The 21,863-nt window shown below is 43.5% G+C and overlaps 1 protein-coding gene and 1 long non-coding RNA gene across 3 annotated transcripts in view; one reads left to right on the forward strand and one right to left on the reverse strand.

Annotated features, from left to right (window-relative positions):
• The window catches only part of HOOK1 (hook microtubule tethering protein 1), a 34,361-nt gene extending 25,919 nt beyond the window's left edge, over positions 1-8,442 (forward strand). For both annotated transcript variants that reach the window (XM_081193757.1, XM_081193758.1), the window contains exons 18-22: positions 913-995; positions 1,457-1,557; positions 2,228-2,329; positions 2,599-2,667; positions 3,745-8,442. In XM_081193757.1, coding sequence (XP_081049883.1) covers positions 913-995; positions 1,457-1,557; positions 2,228-2,329; positions 2,599-2,667; positions 3,745-3,915 — 526 coding nt within the window. In that variant the 3' untranslated portion in view covers positions 3,916-8,442. The remainder of the gene's footprint in view (positions 1-912; positions 996-1,456; positions 1,558-2,227; positions 2,330-2,598; positions 2,668-3,744) is intronic.
• LOC308586817 lies at positions 1,126-6,985 on the reverse strand. Its single transcript, XR_014008060.1, has 3 exons — positions 6,925-6,985; positions 3,053-3,148; positions 1,126-1,318 (listed from the first exon to the last, which is right to left on the reverse strand). It is a non-coding gene; the product is annotated as an uncharacterized lncRNA (long non-coding RNA).
• Positions 8,443-21,863: the final 13,421 nt, after the last annotated feature.

Here is a 21,863-nt window from a genome sequence, read left to right on the forward strand (position 1 = left end):
ATTCCAACCTGTATCAGCCCTCCCTGCAATACTCTACATTCTTGATGCAAGCAGACAGCTTCATAACCCTGTTGGAGGAGCCAGTAGGGTGGTGCTATGGAACTGGCCTGCCAGCAGTTGTGTCACTTCCACTTACCATGATTGTGTGGGGGCAGGGCATTATGAGATTGGGGTGGGGCGGGAGCACCAGGTTGGCTCTGCTGGTATGCCAGCACTGCCCTGCCTGCCCTGCCCCCACTGTCTCAGTCAGTAGCTATGATCCTGTTTCCAGGACGCCACCGAATGCTCCTGCCTGATTGATGATCTCATTCATTCACTTGTCTTCCCCTACACCACTCCATATCCAGCATGGTATTTGTAATGTTCTGTAGTCACTCAGAACTGCAGCAATTAAATTGCATATTGTCCCAAAGCAGGTTTAAATATACCAACAACTTTTTTTAAAACCTTCACTACTTTTTTTAAAAAGCTTTCCAGTTCTTTGTGTAGACAAGACCTACAATATTTGTCATAGAAAACCATTGAGTATCTTCTGTTTCCTAAGTGTCTGCTCTGAAAATTTATATATTTGATTTGGGATAGTTTGCCTTACAGCTAATTTGTTAGTGTTTCTTGCTTCCAGTTCGTTTTTGAAAATATAGTAATACAGCCAAACCTCGACTCCCGAACGCCAAAAACCCGGAAGTAAATGCTCCAGTTTTTGAACATTTTTCGGAAGCCAAACATCCGGCGTGGCTTCTGCTTGAGTGCAGGAGGCTCTTGCATCCAATCGGACGCTGCACCTCGGTTGTGCAACATTTCGGAAACTAAACGGGCGACTGTATCTGGTATAGAGCAGTTTATCTGGCTATTTTGGGCTCGTGAGAATATGAAATGCTGATGTGGCCTGATCTCTGATTTTGAATCTTACAGGGAAAAATTGAGTGAAGTCCATGATGAATTGCAGAAGAAGGAGGCGCTTCTTGCAGACCTGCAGCCAGATCTAAATCAAAATGGTGAGTGATTTGATGTGAATGTTAATTTTTATCACCAATATTGTTTCATTACAGTTTCTCCTCATGCCTGGGCTAGGCTACCTGCTTGGTATCTTATTCCATTAGTCTGTAAAATACTTCAGAACGGTACCTGGTACATGGGAAGATGGTGTCCTTTTCCTCTTGCTCTGATAACTAAATCTTAAATGATTGAGTTGCTGTCCATGAGATGGTGTCATACTGTGCTTCTCGAAGGACAATGATGAAGTAGAGAGAAAAGCCACCACAAGCCAGACTTCCTTGGCTATCGTTCGATGGTACTTGCCTGGAACTCCTAGTTGTTCCTATTATGGATACAAATAATTAAATGGTTGTGAACCCTTCTGGAGCCTGCTGTATCCCAACTCAAGTTCATCAATTATTTGAGGCTTTGACAAGACGCAGTCTCCATTAATAATGACATTTGGCTTTCTGATAAACAGCACAAAAAATTGAAGAACTGGAAGCAGCTCTGCATAAGAAAGATGAAGATATGAAATCGATGGAGGAGAGGTATAAAATGTACCTGGAAAAAGCAAGAAGTGTGAGTATTTTCTAAAATGTCAGGTTTTCCCCCCTACAAATCTGGAACTGGTAGCCCCTCTCTCGTGCTAACTACAGTTGTACCTCGGAAGTCGAACGGAATCCATTCTGGAAGTCCATTCGACTTCCAAAAGGTTCAGAAACCAAGGTTCGGCTTCTGATTGGCTGCAGGAAGCTCCTGCAGCCAATTGGAAGCCGTGGAACCCACGTCAGACATTCAGGTTCCAAAGAACGTTTGCAAACCGGAACACTCACTTCTGGGTTTGCGGCGTTCGGGAGCCAAAACATTGGAGTACCAAGGCGTTCGGCATCCAAGGTACACCTGCACCATCATGTTTAAAGGTGGATTCATTCTATATTTTGTATTCAGCTTTTCTAGTTCTGTTGTTTCGGCTTTCATTCAGCAACATCAACCAAAATGCTTACACGTGCTTTTATATGGTTGACATTTTTAACCAGTGTTAGAGCAGACTTGTTGGAATTAATTGGCATGACTAACGTAGGTCCATTAATTTTACTGGGTCTCGTCTGTTTCTTAATTTAGTTGGATACAATACATTGTGCTGGTTCTTTTGTTTTTTTTAATGAAGCGTTGCACATCTTACTGCTGAATTATTTTGATTGGGTAGGAGGTAGGTTTGCCAAATTAATTTATGTTCATCTTTATGCAGGTGATAAAAACGTTGGACCCCAAATTAAATCCTGCATCTGCTGAAATCATGTTGCTGAGGAAACAGCTGACAGAGAAAGATAAAAGAATTGAAGCACTTGAGGTAAGAACAATTTTAGCATCTCCTCTGGATGTTGTTTCCAATTTAATTACAGGAACTGCTATACAGAAGAGCCAGGAGAACAGTTATTTCAAAAACCATTGTTTATAACCATATATATACAGAGCATTCAATACAAGCTCCAGCATTCATTGAGATTTATGAAGCATCTTACAAAATTATGTAAACATGGATCACTTGGTTAACTTTGAATGTTGCGGCCAATATAATTTCCTTTGCCTATATCTTAACAATTTGTAAATTTTTTGTAGGGAGAATGTAAATTGGCCAGGCTGCATGACCATGAAGAAAAGTTAATTGTGTCTGCATGGTACAACAAGGTAAGCTAAAGTGTGTCTTGTTTGTGTGAGAGAGTGAATATGTGAAAATAAGTATTAATACTTCTCAGAAGCCAAAATAGTCAGAAACCAATTACTGAATTTTGAAATTTAAGAAATGCCCATTTATTGAAATGAGGGATTGTTTTCTATGTTGAGAAATGAAGATGGTCCATATCTCTAGTAGTACTGTAACCACTATGTATTTAGCATCAGCAGTGCGCTAAATGCTACATAACAACTGCCCCCCACCCCACTTTTCTGACATATTTGCAAGTTGTCCTGTAGCATGGGTGGGGAGCTTGGTAGATTGTACCACTGCAGCCAGTCAGACTTCTGAGAAGATGGTGGGTTGAATCCAGCACTGCATGCACAGAGTTCTGCTCACACAATTGGATTTTCCTTCCTCTCTTCCTTTGGAGAAGATTTTTGAGTGGGCAGGCAGTGAGGGCTGCAGGGGAGGTTTCATTATGCAAGCAGAAAACTTCCATGCAAGTAGAGCAGCAGCATCATGTACAACCCCGTGGAGTCATCATACATAATGTTTCCTTTTAGATTTATAATATGCATTTTAAATTTAGGTTTATAATCTACAAAATTTAAAATACGAAATTACCTACTTTCAATGTCCTCCTCTGCGGTCTAACCCACAGAGCCTAGGGCTTGCCGATCGGAAGGTCGGCAGTTCGAATCCCCGCGACGGGATGAGCTCCCGTTGCTCGGTCCCTGCACCAGCCAAGCTAGCAGTTCGAAAGCACGTCAAAGTGCAAGTAGATAAATAGGTACCGCTCCGGCGGGAAGGTAAACGGCTTTTCCGTATGCTGCTCTGGTTCGCCAGCAGCAGTTTAGTAATGCTGGCCACATGACCCGGGAGCTGTCTGTGGACAAACGCCGGCTCCCTTGGCCTATAGGTCAGGTGTACCTTTACCTTTAATGTCCTACTTTGTATGATTTCTTTCAGAAAATGGTATATGTATGAATAATAATTTTGAGTAATAGTGGCTATAATAGCTGCCAGAATCTCTTAATTGTTTTCAGGAAGGAATGCAAGGAATCATGTTTAATCTTGCTTCATTCCAGAGCTTAGCATTTCATAAACTGGGCATGGAATCTAGACTCCTAAGTGGGAATGCTGCCTACAAAGACGCTGGTCCCTGCACACCCGGGCGCTCTTTCCTTGCACAGCAACGGCACGTGACCAATACCCGAAGGAATCTTTCTGTTAAAGTACCACCTGCAACATCAGATTAAACCACAGAGGATATTCGTGCACTAAAGTGTCCTTAACTTATTTTGTAACTTTTGTTTTTAACTACCTGACGAAGAGCATGATTGTGATGCTGGGCATCAGCTATTTTACATCTGAGACCCATAAGGCTGGTAAATTTGATTTGGCCAGCGATGACTATAAAAAGCAACATATGTCAAATTACTTTTCTTGATTTTAAACAGATCTGAGGTATGTCTCGATAAGCACAGCTCAAAAGGAGTTTTATTTGTCTTCATAATGTATATATAAATACCAAAATTGGCATCCTATTTAAAATTCTATTTAATGTTTTAGTCTAGGATGTGTACTGATTTTAGTGGGAGTACAGTTTTATGACTGTCATCTGCACAAAGAAAAGTAATCCTCGCCCCCACCCCCACCCCCGGACCTTCTGCTACGTTACAAAAATAACAAGGACCAAATTAGAAAATACATCATTATTTTTCAGCATTCATGGCATGCGGGATTTTTGACTGCAAGCAAATTGTAACCAAAATGATTTACTAATTTCAGGACTGTCCACCTAATGCTGCAGTTCTGCTGAAGTCCATTCAAGCTTTATTGAACTCCCATTCAGTTTTGTAATAACTACTGGGGCTGCAGTCCAAACACCCCTGGAGGGGGGTGGAGGGGGGAGCTAGGAGTGTCGTCAGTGGGGTCACTGGCCGATAGAAAACCCTGAAAAAGAGTGTTGTGGGGAGGACCTGAGCCAGTTGGCCTGGAAGGAACTGGAATCCAAGCCAGCCACACTGCCTTGATGTGGCATCATTCGGACTGGTGAGGACTTAATCACTTCACCAGCCCCAAGGTGAGACAGCTCTTTGCCTGCTGGGCTATAGATATAACAGTGGGACTGCTACTCCATTAGGTTCTGCTGCCCCCTGGCCAGGGTTTGGACTGCAGCCTTAAATCGCCATTTTATGTAATGAAAATGATTCAGGAAAGACAAAATGTCTATGTATTTGCACTCAACTAGCGATGTCTTTATTTTAAAAAAACGTAAAATTACAGCCTTTTTAAAGGTTGCAAAATTAACCTTGACTGAAGTCTCCTTAGTAGGTTTTGAGCCCAGACTACTGAGTGGTGTGTGCTTTTGTCTCTGTCGTGTAATGTCCTGCTCATGCAGGGATGCAGTGTGTTTAGCTGTGGCACAGGGAGAGGAAGGCTCTGATCCTATGCTGCTCCTGAGGATTGGCTGCAGATGCCCCAGACACTTGTGTGTCTAGCCCTCCATTGTGGTACGGCTAGGTACTGGGTTGAGCTCCAAGGGAGTAACTTGATGGCATTAGGTAGACATCATTTGTTGCTTTATCTTTTGCAGAATAAGAGCTTGAAGTCTATTCCAGAGAACGGTGAGTCGCTGGAGTAGGTTACCTAGTAAGAAGCTGCTAGGGTTGCTTTTAAAGCCTTCCAAAATGCTATTAACATTTAAAAACTATCATTATCAGGTCAGAGAACAAAAGCAGTAGGGAAGATTCTCACAGTTGTTTGTGTGTGCTGTTTACTTTGTGCATCTGATGAAGTAGACCATTGCACTTTGTGTTGCAATTAGCTATTTTGTAATTTTAAAAATTGAGGCACATTATTATTTAGGCCGATAGCAGTAATTCCAGACACAAAGAGCAGACTTAAGTGCATGTTCACAGGGTGGAATGCATGGTTATTTTTTAAGGTGGACTCTGTGTTTAAAAAGTTACTTGCACATGGGCCAGAATTATGTTTATAAAATGTAATGCAGCCTTGAACATTACTGCAAATAAAATGAAGTCTGTAATCTGAGTTGCAGGGTTTTTTGGGGGGTGAGGACTAACATAATAACTGCAGCTTAGACTTTAAAATTTTTAGCGTTTTATTAAAACTGGCCTAAAATATCTGATGATGTGACTACAGTATTACATGCTTTTATGTGGAAACTGATACTACAAATGTCTAACAATTCTGTTTTTTAATGACGTGCTATACTTAATACCAGCACTGTAAAGTTATAGTGTGCTACTGTCTGAGCCTTCAGTCTTTCAAGCTGTTTTTCAAGATTTCATGTCTGTTGACTACCTCCTTGGTATTAAGCTCTTACCGTTCTGTTCAACCTGCTGACTTGTGTTTTTGGTAGCTTTTTCCCTGGTCTGAATTTGTAGGGAGAAATGGTGAATACAAATTTTGTAGCATGTTGCTTAATGTTTTGATACTATACTATATTCTTGTAATCAAATATGGTCGCAGTGAGTAGTCTCCACAGATAACAATTCACATACATAGGATACTTTTCTTCAGTGGCTTTAATTTATAGTGTGTTCTGTATGACAACTACTGCTAGTACAGGAAAGTCAACATCAAGGCCCCAATCCAGCTCAAGTTAGTAACAACTAAAGCTGCAGTCCAAGCGCCATTCCAAGTGGGTATAATTTAGATTGTGCTGTACATTCTGTTGTAAGCAGTGAATTAAAAAAATAAATAAATAGCCAGGACTGACTAATTTCTATGGGACTTGGTGTCAGCTAACTTGAGCGGCTGAGTTGGATGCTAGCTGATGCAACTCTGCTGCATATGTGTCTTGGTACTGTCTACCTCCATGTCAAAGAGCCAGAAAAATATGGCTGTACTTTATCTTAAATTACTTTTTTGTGGTAGTTTGGCATTGCTCTATTACAGTGATGGCCAAACTTGGCCCTCCAGCTGTTTTGGGACTACAACTCCCAATCCTCTGGAGGGATTGCAGAAGGAAGAGGGGAATCTTAAATCTAATCCGTCCTCACTTTCTGCTCACAATCTACTGGATTAAAAAGAGTGTTCTGTCAGCAGAGGGCCACATCCCATGTAAATCTTAGAAAGTTTGAGCTCTTTAACGAACTAAGAGACAAAGTAGATATGTCAGTGAATTCAATTAGACATCTATGGAAGAACTCGATGGGGAGTTTTTTTGGCAGAGAAGCATATTTACTGTCATGTGTTCTTTTTAGTCCCAACTTGTTTAAGAAAATGTTACTACTTACCATTTTGCAGCCATCTTTCAGAATGCTGAACTTCACAAGGATTAATCTAAAAGGAGAGAGAGAGAGAGATTTTTCAGCTATCCTGGTAGAATTGTTGCTAAATTGTGCCCATTGCCACCTATGTGACTTGACCATTCACAGGCTATATACACAGCTCCTAAGCTTGGCTGTTTGGCCAGAGGAAATGTGTGGGCAACCCCTTTATGTGCATATTTTCATGCTACTGGATTGCACTGAGTGTCCATGGAGGCATGGCAGCTCAATTATTGCACAAGTAAACTTGTGAATCTGCAGCCATAGCAATTTTATGTAGTAATTGTGTGCAACTGAATTTGTGGTGAACTACTTGGTGTTTAGTTTCTAAACTTAAACTACCTCCTTTGAGTAATAAAATTCAGCTATTTGATCACCAGCAATTGAATTTAGAATTTTGATTCTCCTGGTTTTATTTAACTATGAATTGAGTTAGTCTCTCTTGTGTTTTGCTTGCAGGGCAATACTATACATGTCTACTCAGAAGTAAGCCCCACTGAGTTCAATGGTACTTACTCTCATGTAAGTATGTATAGGATTGCAGCCTTAGTGTGGAATATTTGCAGCCTTAGTGTGGAATATTTCTTTGATTTGAACATAATGCAAAGGAGTTAGCTATCTATGTTAAGTCCTTAAAATGTGCTGTGCTTAGATGGGATGAAAATGTTGATGCATACACACTATGTCTGAAAAAGCAGTCTCTCTAATAAAGTAATATTAATTGATGTCAGATGCAGACTTACTTGAGCTGATGGAAACTTGCAATCACCCTTCATCTATAATTCTTCATTAATTAAAAATGTAGCATAGAAACTGGTTCACCAAGTGTCGGTCCCGCAAAACCTTGCAGTCATATTTTAATCAGGTTTGGGCTGCAATTACTGCTTAGTAAGTTGTACAGTGTTTGGCAATCATTGACAAAACCTATCACTACTCGCACACAATCTCCATTCCTTTCAGTGGGGATTGTGTAAAAACCTCAAGTGGTGCTTAAACACTTTGTTCCCTGTATTGATTGCATGTGTATTTTCATTAGAGTAAAAGCACTTTGTTTGTATAACAATTTATGAATTGACACTATGGCTAATTATGGGATATGTGATTTCACCAACTTTTAAAAATCATGCATACATTTAGACAAGTTTCTGTAAGAACGCGACCAGACTAAAACATGCAGTAGACTTAATGAAAAGTTTTAGTTCATTAATAAAAAGTGTTCTTTTCTACAATAACCATTTGCTTGGATTCACATAATTGTAAGCAATACCAATGTTTTTTCTTCAGTAAGGATAAATAGGCCTGACTTCAGGTTTTCTGTTAGACTTGCCGGGGTCTAATCTATTTGATGTGTACAAGTCTGATCCTGTGCAAAGCAAATGGGCTGTATAGAAATAGAGGAAGAAATTGCACTAATTTGTAAACATGGTTTTACTCTTGATTCAAGAAATATTCTTTTATATTCACATTAAAACCTTTTGACATTAATTTTGTGGTCTCTGGTTATTTTATCAGCACCCTTTACGTTACAGTCTTGTCAGACCCACTGCATACTCCTACCAGCTGCAGTCTGTTTACCCCCACTCCCAAAACTACAAAACACACTAATTTGTGAGAGCTGCAGAAAATAAGTATTATTAAGCACCTCAGAAGCACAGTATACCAATAACTGTAAACTTTGTCATGTGCCTCCTTTGTATTGAATCCATGTATCCTACAGGAGCTTTACACAGCAACTAAGCAGATCATAACACGTTTTCTTGTTTTGCATCAAACAAGATGGAGCCATCAGAGCATTGCCATTGGATGAATGCATGTGTCATGTTATCTTGGGTCCCTGAACCTCTGTTTGTGCAAGCACTCAGCTCTATCAGTGCTTTGTGGCCTAGGTTTCTACAAGTGTGATGCAGTCCCTCCACACTTGCTCTCCCACCTAAAATGTGGGTGGTTAAGCAACATCTGGAAGAAGCGATGTAGCCAGCTTCTGAGTAGCCAGAAACTTGTTTGTAGCTGCTAAGCCTCTTTATAATGTCACCATGACTCATAATCTGCTTGCAGTAAAATGTCTTAACTCTTGAAACTGCTAGCTTTCTACAGAACAAGTAAGCAAGCACAGACAAAAATCTTGGCTTGAATACAGAAAGCACTGTGGCTGGGTGGGGTGGGGGTAGGATCTGCTGTTACAAAGGCGGTGGTGCTGTTGCTCCTGAGCATAATTTCCCACTCCCCGGTCAGTGACACAGGAGGCATGTAGTAGCTTGCAAGCAAACAAAGTAATGGGTGCATAGAAACCTCTGTTACTTTTGCACAGTAGGCTCATTCCAGCTCTGCAAAAGTCAGACCCATTGCTTCATCCTCCGGGCAAGCAAAAGGCACTACAGTATATCTCAATTAAAGTACACATTCTAACCAAGCAAAAGCTCTCCCGTTTGAACAGCACAGCCAGTGAGCAATGTCGCCTGGAGAGGGGCATAGCCCAAGGGTGGTACAGAACAAGCAGGAGAGCCACATCCAGCCCAGGGGTCTGAGGCTGCCAGCCCTGGACTTCCCTGCAGACTGGAACAACAGATTGGGAACACAATAGCTGTATTCAGGCAAGCATTTCACTGGCAGGCAAGGGATATTTCCCTACATACCTGGAGATAGAATCTGGTGCCTTCTGCATGCAATCCAGATGCACCAGCACTGAGCTATGGCCATGCAGTTTCCATATAGGAGAACACACACACTTGTCTTTAGTAGCACCAGCATTTGAGCTCTGCAGTCCTGTCCTACAACAGTGAGCCAGTGTGGTGTAGTGGTTAAGAGCGGTAGTCACGTAATCTGGGGAACTGGGTTTGATTCCCCGCTCCTCCACATGCAGCTGCTGGGTGACCTTGGGCCAGTCACACTTCTCTGAAGTCTCTCAGCCCCACTCACCTCACAGAGTGTTTGTTGTGGGGGAGGAAGGGAAAGGAGAATGTTAGCCGCTTTGAGACTCCTTAAAGGGAGTGAAAGGCGGGATATCAAATCCAAACTCTTCTTCTTCTTCTTCTTCTTCTTCTTCATTAAAGTAGGGCACACTGTTTCCATGTTACACGTTAATGCACTAATTTGAATGCATGCTAAAGTATACGTGAGTTTCTACGAGGTGAGACATAGTGATTACAGCAAGAGACTTTATTGAGCAAACAGAACAAAGCAACAGGGGCAAAGCAAGTAATAACGTTATGTATTTCTGAAGGCCTGGGCCACTCATACTCTCAACATGTTTGGTTGTCTAAACCCCCAAGCTGCGAATTGTAACTCAGAGCTTAAGAGCCAATGCCAGTAACCCAACCCCTGACAATGCTATTGATTGGATATCATATATCAAATCAGAACAGAGGGGCAAAGAATCCTAGTCCGGACCACTGAGTACATAACACAAACTTTCTGTAAACTGCTTGGTTTTTTATGATTAAACAGTATATAAATCCTGTTTAATACATAAAATCAGAGAAAACAACTCAGTACTTGCTGAAAAGGAGAACTTCTAGCAGCTCTACAGGGGTCCAATACACTTTGTAAATTGTACAGTGGTACCTCGGATTACAGACGCTTCAGGTTACATGCGCTTCAGGTTACAGACTCCGCTAACCCAGAAATAGTACCTCAGGTTAAGAACTTTGCTTCAGGATGAGAACAGATATCGTGCTCCAGCAGCGCGGCGGCAGTGGGAGGCCCCATTAGCTAAAGTGATGCTTCAGGTTAAGAACAGTTTCAGGTTAAGAACAGACCTCCAGAACGAATTAAGTTCTTAACCCGAGGTACCACTGTATACAAATTTGAGCATGCTCCACTGGACAGTTTGTTCCAAGCGAGTTAGATAAATTGCTCTGAATGTTGAGAAAGCGTGTTCTCATTAAAGGAGAGCACGTGTTGTGGATGGGGCCGAGCAAAGCACCCCATGGTTGCCAGGCAGGATAGATTGAAGGGGCTTGGATCAGATTGGTGGTTGGTGTTACTGGGGTAAATTTGATGTTGCCAAGTTAGGGGTGGGAACAGAGGTTATTTAAACAAGGCTCACAGCATGTTCCTTTCTCTTTCGCTGTGGGCACCGGATCACATGGAGCACTTGGACTGTCTGGAGGACAGTGATGCAATCTTCTCATTGTCTGGTTACATTTCTTTATTTCCCCCTTCTTTTAATCCTCTCTAGTCCCTTAAATAATTTAATTCCCCCTTTTTCCTGTTCGATTTCCCACCCCACCCCTTACCCTGTCCTGTGGGAAGATTCTCCCTGTACAGTGGTGCCCCGCAAGACGAATGCCTCGCAAGACGGAAAACTCGCTAGACGAAAGGGTTTTCCGTTTTTTGAGCTGCTTCGCAAGACAAATTTCCCTATGGGCTTGCTTCGCAAGTCGAAAAACGAAAACGTCTTGCAAGTTTGTTTCCTTTTTCTTAACACCGTTAATACAGTTGCGACTTGACTTCGAGGAGCAACTCATAGAACGCGGTGTGGTAGCCTTTTTTGAGGTTTTTGAAGACTTTGGTGATTTTTGAAGCTTTTCCAAAACTTCTTTTAAACTTTTAAAACATTTTTGGGGGGTTTTGGATTTTGGGTTGGGGTGTTTAGAATTCAAGGACTTGGTGTTGGGGAGGGGTTTGCAAGAATCTGGAAGCTTGTGTGGTTTTTTCTGCATTTTTATGATTTTCTGTGACCATTGGGCCACTCTGCTGTTTTTTAAAAAAAATTCTGGATTTGAATTTCTGTGTGGTGGGTGGCTGGGGGAACAGTTGAGGAGGGGGTTCTTCAGCAAGAAGCAAAGAGTGGAAGAGGAACCTTCTTCGAATTGTCCCCCAGAGTCTTAGAAAATGTACTGTACACTTTGTTGATTTTTAAATGTTTTTCTATCATGTTTAGAAACTTAATTTATTATTCCTTCAATTTTTGAAATGCTCTTTACGGTATGTGTGACTTTAAAGAGCACTTAATAAACTCTTGTTGTACCAAATTTGGCTTTGTTTGGACTTTTTTTGACCATAGGAACGCATTAATTGGATTTCAATGCATTCCTATGGGATTTTGTGCTTCGCAAAACGAAAAATTCGCTAGACGAAAAAACTCGCGGAACGAATTAATTTCGGCTTGTGAGGCACCACTGTATCTGTGGCTTGCCTTTCCAATAGGGAGAGAGCCCCATTAGGGGCTTTCTTTCGCAAAAAGGTTTCCCCAATTTCTCCTGTTGTAAATTGTGGGGCTAGTCAGGGCTGTTCCCAGCTTAGCTGGAATCACTTTCGTTTATAGTATCCCCGAAGGTTGGCTTTATTTTGAGTGTGTGCAGCGCTGTTGGCCAAATTTTGTAGTTGCATTGCACAGAGTGTGGTTTTTGCATTGCACGGAGTGTATAGTTGCATTGCACAGAGTGTGTGTCTGAAAAGGAAGCTGGCTTGGCGGCAGCTTTGTCGGGACTTCTTTAGGGGTTCTGGCCAGCGTCGGCCCTGTAAATTTACATATCATGATGGCAGCACAAGATGCCCCCTGCCCAAGCGGGGGCTGGAAGCTGGCAAGCAATAGCTCAATACCTTTTGCCCATATTCCCATTTTATTTAGGGATCCAGTTGGATATCATTGCTAAAACATACCACTTGCCTATGGAGAAGCTGTCTGCCTTGAAGGAAGTTATTTTGTAATACTTCCTCTGTAGCAAGTGATGCTTCATCAGATCCGATCTTGCTGGGTCACTTAATTAATCTTGCATGCAGAGTGGTTGCCCCAGGCCGCCCCTTCCCTTCCCACTAGGCCAGGTTGCCTGCGGCCTGAGGTCCCCTTACAAGTGAGGTGAAGGCAGATATCATGCAATGGTTTCAATTCCGAAATGAATGCAATAGTAGTTCGCCATGGCAGGATACCTTGAACCCGCACAGGGATTTTCAGGTTCATGCTGGTGCTGCTGGATCTTTGCCCTTTGGTTGTTATTTCAAGGGCTGCTGGTGTGCAAAGCCATGGCCTCAAGCCCGGTGTGGTGAGGCAATCATGTGACCTAACTTTCTTGAGTTTTCCCCATTGTAGTAGCAGTTCACATGTGGCCCGAGGAGTCCAGTGACCATCGGATCTGCTTTTGGCCTGATAACCAGGTAGTGGTGAGCGTCTTGGCAAAACAGTCCTCACGCTCCAGCAGAGTCTCCGCCCCTCCGCTCACGTTTTCGAGCTGCGCCGCTTAAGGTTTAATATTGTGCTTTCTGCTCCTGATTACGAGATCCTCTAATGATGTCGCTGACACTCTATCCCATTTTCAGATGGAGCGCTTCAGATCCTGGGCTCCAGACACTCAGCTACTGCCAGATTTTTCCAGACCACCTGTGGCATTTTGACAACAATTAGTAATTACAGAGAGCAGCAGCTTCCATTTCCCCTTCTGCTTTTAGCTCTTATGGGAAGGCCTGGATGGATTTCTTAGCCTTAAGCTGGCAGTCCTCGGCCATTCAGATGAATTGGCCCCCATCCTCTGAGCAGATCCTGCAGTATTTGGTCCACCTGCCTGCAGATTGGGCGTGCTGTTATAACTATCAGAATTCAGTCCACTGCAATGTCTGTTATACTGAAGTTTTATTTTTCAGAGACCCTTGTATAAAGTTTGTAGTGCGCAGGGCCTTGGAAGGTTGGAATAGGCTCCAGCCTCATAGGACAGTGGGCAGGAAGTCTGTCAATTTTTACCTATGCAGTAGCTGCAACAAGTTAAAACTTGTCTGCTGGTTAAAGATCAAGGCGAGACTCCTTTCAGTATTCTATTGCCTTTTGGTGCACTGAGGGTTGGGGAAATGGTTGTTGGTGCCGGCACGGGGCTGAGAGTCTGGAGGCTTATTGCTTCAGGACTTTTCCTTATCTGCTTTGGAGCTGGTCATTAGAGTTGGGAACTCTAAAACAAACTTAGTGGGCAGGAGTGCCACAATCTGGCTTCCCGTCACAGGTGAGGAGGGCCCTTGCCCGCTTATGGATAACAGAATATTTGGCTTTTCATTCCCCTGGGGGCTGGCCCGCTCCTAGTGCATGAAAATGGGTTCCCGTTAGCCAAGCATCAATGTGTTTACCTTGTGTACCAGTTATTACGGCCTGCGGCTTGCTTACCGCTGAACACACCTCATTCCTTCCAAATAGGTGCTGCTGCAAAGGCTGCACACTGGGGGCCTGTCAGCAGACAGGATTTTGAATACGGGTCATTGGAAGTCTGATGCTGACAAGGGTTATATCAGGAAGTGTCACAATGATGTCTGTGCTGATGCTTGTCCGTTATTTCCTTTTTTCATAGGAGCAGCTGTGCACATTTGGGCCACAGCATTGTACACTGGGCTGGCAAGCGCGCTGACGAGTCTGGACTGGGGCGCCATCTCAGTCTTCCTGCCCATGTGAACATATACTGGCTGTCCTGATGGGGAATGCTTTGGGAAGAGATCCTTCCTTTGGTGCGGTCGAGTGTGACCTGTGCAGGTCCTCCCGCAGTGCTAGTGGTGCAGCTGGACGAGAATGATTTGCTGTCCTCCTCCAGCATAAGTTTGCATTCCTGCATGCAAGAGGGCTTGGATTGAGTTGATGGCAGCTCTCCCTGGACTCAAAATAATTTAAGGCATTGGTTCAAGGTGGTCTGGAGGGGGGGGGGTTGGAGCACCTGTCACCTCCAATGCGCAAAGATATTCCTTTAAAGGAATCCAAGGATTCGCCATGCTTTTGTCGACCCCTTTCGAGGGGTAGGGCCACACAAGGGTCCCTGGAGCATTTGGGGTGCGCTTGAGTCTGATCCTGGCTCATTGCTCCCCCACGATGTTTGCTTGTACTGACGATATGGTGGGGCCCAGTCGTCAGTGCTGCCCTGCTGAGGTCAGGTGCAGATAGTCAGAACCAATACCTAGACAAATTACCACCAAGGAGGCCAGAAAGCATGTTAATAAGGCGGTGGGAAAATAAATAAATAAATAAATAAAATAAAATAAAATAAAATAAAATAAAATAAAATAAAATAAAATAAAATAAAATAAAATAAAATAAAATAAAATAAAATAAAATAGGTCCTTGCTTCAGGTGGTTCCGTGATTTTGCACCCTGTGATTACCTTCAAGGCTGCTGCGCTCTTTAGGGCTGATGGGGTACATCTTTCCCCCATAGGGAACGACACCTTGCTGGCTACGGTTGCTTTGGGATTGAAGGAAGCAACCACTCAGGTGTGTGTATTTGAATAAAGTGGGCAAATTCATGCCCCGCACGCTGTTTACTGGTACTGACGATATGGTGGGGCCCAGTCGTCAGTGCTGCCCTGTTGAGGTCAGGTGCAGCTAGTCGGGAACCAATGCCTAAACAAACTACCACCGAGGAGGCCAGGAAGCATGTTAATAAGGCGGTGGAAAATAAAATAAAATAAATAAAATAATAAATAATAAAGTGAAATAAAATAGGTCCTTGCTTCAGTGGTTCCGTGATTTTGCACCCTGTGATTACCTTCAAGGCTGCTGCCCCTTTTAGGGTGCATCTTTCCCCTATAGGGAACGACACCTGGTTGGCTACGGTTGCTTTATGATTGAAGGAAGGGTTGCATTTGTGAGTGGTTTGGCGGTGAGCTAAGGCTCTGTGGCGGTTAGGCATTGGTTTAAATTGGTTGGGGGAGGGGTATGGATTGGCTGTGCCTGCCCCTCCAATGCTGCTGCTGCACGGGAATTCCGTTAAAGGAATTCAGGGGCTTACCATCCTCTCGTCCAAACCCCTGGAATCGGGTGCGGGCCGCGTAAGCTGCTGGGAGCATGCGGGGAGAAGCTGAGGGTCTGTGTCGCAGCTCCAGTTATCCCTGATCTTGTTCCTCCACACTGGCTCTCGCTGGAATCCGGGAGTCAGTGCTGTCCCCCAAGGCGGGGGGGACAGCTAGTCATAACCAATGCCTAAGCAACCACTCACAATTTGTATTTTAATAAAGTTGTGGCCAAAATTATGCCAAAAACCTTAAACAAAAATTATGTGTGATGTGTGAGTTATTGGGGTAGGGGTGTTTTGGGGACTTCAGCACGCAATGCTTATTTTAAATGGTGCAAGAGTTTGCGCCGAACAAATTGTATAATAAATATGTCAGCACTGATAAATTACAGTGTTTGTGTGTATTTTGCTTAGCATGTAGCGCTTGCCTCCCATCCCCTTGGATCATCCTCAATGCACTACAAGTTTGATTCCTGCATTGCAGAGGGTTGGACCCATGGGAGCCCTTCCAACACTCCAATTCCATGATTCTAAGTACCGGATATATAAACATCTAGCATGGCTAAGTAAAGAGTCTTTTACTTCCACAATTTTCTGCTTCGGAGAAGAGCAGCTTTAAAGTCTTATTGGACTCAGCAGCACCCTAAGCCTACTTACCTGGGGCTTTTGGGTAGACATGCTTAAGCTAGCACTGCATGCCTGTTTCTAACTAACCACGGTCACTTTCAACTGACTACTGTTATCATGAAAAGACATTGGCAATTGGAACCAATGGGCAATAAGAACAAAAACTGAGGAGGTAATCCTGCTAAACCTACTTAAAATAAAACAGCATAAAATATGTTCCCCCACCTTAGCGACAGAATGCACACACCTTTTACGGTAGCGGGGACAACGTAACTCCCAGCCTAAGGCAAAGGCTTAATGTCACATCCTTTGGAGCCTGGAGAGCAAAACTTCTGAATCAGGACAGCAAAGAAAAGGAAAAACTCAGTCCTCACCAACTGCTCTCCAGGGCAAGCTCGCTTTCCTAGCGGAGAGGGAGAATAGACTGTGTTAGTTGAGAGCTACAGTGAATCTCATTTTGCCAGTCAGGCAAATGGGAACACTGAACAGCTTTGATAATTGTTTCTAGGATTTTGGAATAGACACATTTCAGGTACATAAATTTCTATTGTGTGTACGGATGGAGGGAAATTCAATTTTGCTTACATTTAAATGGGAATCTACCTAATTCGTACTCTTCAAACCAGATTGAAGAAATACAAATACAAATAAAGGAAAGATCTCATCAACCTTGAAAATTTAAACTTGAGAAATTTTAATCATTTAAATAATTGCCCATACTAAAAAAAACCCTCACCCAATTACCTAAATATTTCATTGGCAACTGGGGCTTTTGGACGATCTGTAAAGTTTTCGCCCTGATGGACAAGAGCCTCTTTCACCAGATGGAATCCATTCACAACTACAATCCACATGCTTCCAGTCTGAAGGCTGAAGACATTGCCATATTTTTCAGTAAGCTGGATGGAGAGTGAGGAAGAATAATTTCTATTTTGTTTTTTTTTTTAATATGATGATAATTCCTAATTAAGACCTGAAGTCTGGGATTGAGTTTGTGGGAAGGGCTAGGGTCTCCCCTCACCCACACTGCATCTTCTAAGCTCCTTCATATTGTGCTGTCCTCTTGTGCCTAAGGGGAAAGCAAACTGCCTCTGGACTGAGGAGCTAGGAGAGATCTAGCTGGTTGCTGCCTTGTTCAAGCAGATACTGGTAATTGGCTTGTAGCTCTGGACCTTTTCCAGGACAGAGTTAGAGGATAAAGTAAGGTTACCAGATTTTTTTCAATGAATCCAGGGACACTTTAAACAAACAAACAAACAATATATTTTGTGTGTGTGTGTGTGTGTGTGTGTGTGTGTGTAAAGTTATTTAAAAAATTTAAGAAGTAATATCTTCTGTGGTCTCCTCTGTTGTGCGGTCTTCCTCTGGGTCCTGGCCTGCTTTCTTGGAGTGCTAGCCGTGATTCCACTCCCTCACTCTCCCTCCTTGCACTGTGATCCCCTACAGGCTTACTCAGGAGTAAGCGTTAGCAGAAACCCCTTCCTTCTGCTGCTGCCCTGCTGCCTGTGGGCGTCTCCTGTGCAGGCATAAGGGGAGTTTGAGAATACGACTGTGGGATGATCACAGAATCATAGATTTGGAAAGAACCTCTGAGAGGCATCTAGGTCAACCACCTGCAATGTAGGTACCTCAACAAGAGCAGCCACAACTTAAAAAAACATAAAGCTTCCCTGCTCCATTTACACCTATTGTAAAGGTACCCCTCCAGGCCCCATCCCACCAATCTCTCCCTTTTTATCAAAGGGGAGGAAGGCAAGCAAGCAGATGTAGCCTCTTTTAATTTTTTTTAAGGTTCATTTTATTTTGTTAAGGTTCATTTCTTAATAAGAAGGGAACAGGAAAGCTGTTTGGGGGGAACCAACATAAACACCCCCAAAACAAACATAAAACATTCCTCCCCTTTTATTTTTTGGTAGTGAGGGTGGGTGCAAGGGAAGAAAAATGAAGCAGCAGCACATAATGATGTATAGGGTTGGGGAACCAAGTATGTGAAAAGACCAAGGGAGAATTGGGAAGAGTTTATGGGTAAGGAGGGGAAAAATGGGGAGACAGACAATAACACAGAGAGAAGGGAGGGAGGGAAGGCAGTCCAATGTAGCTCACAAACATGCAGAATGGAGCAAAAGAGGCAAGACCATTTCCCCCACCACCCTTAACTTTGAAGCAACAGCCTCTGTCTGGGAGAGTGAAGGGAAGGCTCAAGGCAGCATCCTGCTTTCTGCTGGCTTGGTAGCTCAGCTCACAAGCCGGCAGAATGCAGCAAAGGGGGCTTTAAAGCATGAAAAAGTGCTCCTTCCTCATGAGCAAGCAGGAGAGACAGGGTAGACTGCAGAGATGTCATGCAGGGAGGCTGCTTCCCTGCACCTCAGCTCTGCCGGTCCAAAGAGCAGCCTTGCCTCTCTGACTCAAGCAAGCAAGCAGGAGGAGCAGGGCTGCTTGCAGAGCTGAGAGAGAGTGGATGGTTGCTTCAGGCTCTGGGGAGGGTCTGGAAGTCCCCGGGCCTATGATTAATCCAGGGACATTACATGAAATCCGGGGATGGATTTTGTCTGGGGACAGATTGTTAAATCCGGGGGCTGTCCCTGAGAACCAGGAACATCTGGTAACCATAGGATAAAGGCAAAAGTGGCAGGAAAAACCTACTAGTGAAACATGCAAACAACCATCCAACCTTTAAAGGCAATTGTGGATACAGAGTTGTTATAAATAACTGTTGGGTAAAATAGATCCTGTGTTCAGAGGCAATACATATCTGGATATCAGATGCTGGGAACAAACAACAGTAGAGGCATTTGTCTTTGTGCCCTGTTTGTGGTCTTCTCGGAGACATCTGGCTTACCAGTCTAAGGATGCTAGATTGGGGGGGGGGGGCTCTTAGCCTTAACCTGCAGTGAAGCTCTTACACTCCTATACAGTGTAATGTCGGGCTAAACTCATGCCATGATTCTTCATCCTTACCTTCCATAGTTTCAAATGGAGCTTCTTGGTATCTATATGTAGCATATTACCCAGAAAAGAAAGAGGCCTGGGCCCTGGGGGGAAATTCCTTGGGTGAATCTGTTTCTTGCAGCCAGAAACACCAGAACGACCTGCAGGGACAAGGCCTCCCAGAGGACAGGCAGCAGCTGGAGCAGCATCTTCAAACCCTTCTAGCCTTCCTTTGTCAGAATGGACTGCTATCTGTCAAGGGAATCCAAATTTCATGCAGGTAGAGCAGCCACACCTGCCCTCTTGGCTAACGTTCCTGTTAGAACTGAGGGCAAAGTTTCCACACATCATTATACATCAGGGTTAGCAGACATCCCCGGTTCCCAGGGACAGTCCCCGGATTTGCAAATCTGTCCCCGGGAAAAGTAGTATCAGCAGCCTCAGCAGCTCAGAGCTAGCCTGGTAGCGCAGTTGGTTCTGGCTGGCTTCAGGAGCTGCTCGCTGCTGTGACGCCTGACATTTTTCCTCGCCTGAAATCCCCATATGATGTGTCTTGTGCACATATGATTTGTCTTGTGAGATCTCCTGTCCCCTTCCCCCTTTGTTTTGACTATCAGGGGAGGCTTGGGAGTCACAGCCTGCCAGCCTGCCAGTTTTTAAAAAAACTGTGCATTTATGTTTCACAGGGTGTGAAAGAAGGGCTTTGAACTTTTATATAATATGCATGTATGCTTCGGCCCAGGGTCTTTTGCCTCACCATCCCCACTACTGACTCCCTGTTGCTACTCAGCTTAAAAAAAAAAAAAAAAGTGCCCCCGGATTCATTGAAAAAAATCTGGTAACCATATTATACATCATGCCCACAAAGAGTAACCCTCAATGAGTAACTCTTCCTAGGGGGAAGGGGGGAGCATAGCTTTCTCAGTCAGAATATTTCCTTCTTGTTTTCACATTTCTGAAGAAGAAAAGTAAGTATCCTTCCCAACATTTCTAGAATTCTCTTCAAAGTCTGTGTCCTGTGCCATGGAGTATGATCCTGTTCCTGAGGCCTTTGGACTCAATTAACAAGAAATTAACAACTTTTACTATCTTGCCATGCCCCTGTCCATCTGTATGTTCAAATGTTGGCTGGCATCCGTCTGTCTCAGAAGACAATGGAGGAGTGTGCTTTGGGGGTGAGGTCAAGCTATTGGCAGGTGACAGTGGCTGCTGTGGCTGTAGAGATTGATGTGGTAGAGACATGTCTTGTTGCAGCTGGGGTAGATGAAGGCATCCAGTTCTGTTGCTTCAGATGCACCATGGTGCTTCTTTTCTCTGCACTCTTCTCAGCAGTCATTTTTCCTCCAGTCCCTACTATGGATACATGACTTGGAATAGAGGGAAACCTGTTGCAGAGTAGCGATATTTAGCAGCTCAGAAGCTAAATCATATCTAAGACTGACTCCCCTTTAGGAATTAAAGCATTGACCAGACCCTCATTAAATATTCTAAAGTTTTATTTCCAGAACAGATGATAAAAAGAAAAATATATGCAGAATATTTACAAGACACATGCTTATCCAAGCATGGGCGTAGCTTCACTTAGTTGCAGAGTACTACAGCTGCTTGCTTAAACATTCAGTCGAACTGTGCCTCTCCCTCTTCCAGCTTTGCACTCAACCTGTACTTTACTGGGCTGCACAGCTCTTTGAAGAGATGGCTTTCAAGTTTCAGCAGTCTTCAGCTCAGCTGCCTTCGGAGAGCTCTCGTTAACTGATGCATTGTACTCTGTCTCTCTCTCCTTCGTAGAAAGAAGCATTCACTGCTGTACTCCCAGCAGCGTCCAGAGAGGATTTCTGACACTGTCTCCTGCAGGGTTCCTAACAGATTACTCACCCATCTTCCAACGCTGTGTCATCACAGTGAAGTCACACAAAACGCAGCCTGTGACCCAATACTTCTTATGTGACCAAAATTAACCAACCCCATGAGAGCTACTAGGGAACATACTAGAATTAAATATTTAACCACTCAAAACTCAAAGTGCTTTCTGTAAACACACAGCAGTACACATTTATACATTCCCATTCCAGCAAATTAAACCACTATATGCCCCAAAAGCAAATGGCTGCAATTTGATTTTTACCCAATTGCCCCATCGCACAATAGTAACTAGTTTACGAGAAACATTATCTAGCAAAATGCTATATGCCAGAATTTAAGATGCCAGTAAATCAGATCCTTCCAAACTTTCTTATTGTCCACCCAGTTACAAGGAAAAGGTGAATGATAAGTTCCTCATTCTTTAAAACCTTATTTGGATCTTTGAATAGATTCAATAGTACCAAACATGGGGTAAAGGACTGCATCCTGTTGCATGATTTTAGAAATTTCTAGAAACAACTTCTCCCCAAAGCATTCAACCCTCAAACAATACTACCATGTGTATCAATACATGCCCACCTGGTGACAAACACACTCAATACATGGGGGGGCGGGCGGACTGATGCACTGTGGGCCAAATGCTTGGGTGTTAAATTCCAGCTGTGTAGTAAAGGTAATTCCCTCACAGAAACAAAGGTTGGTTTATGAGGTGACTTTCCCCACAACCCTTCCCCGTCTCTGTCATCTAGGGAAAACTGCAGTTTGACCCCAGCACATCCACCTACAGTGGTAC

The sequence above is a fragment of the Podarcis bocagei genome (genome assembly GCF_964188305.1).
Source record: "Podarcis bocagei genome assembly, chromosome: 5".
In the NCBI taxonomy this organism is placed as follows: domain Eukaryota; kingdom Metazoa; phylum Chordata; class Lepidosauria; order Squamata; family Lacertidae; genus Podarcis; species Podarcis bocagei.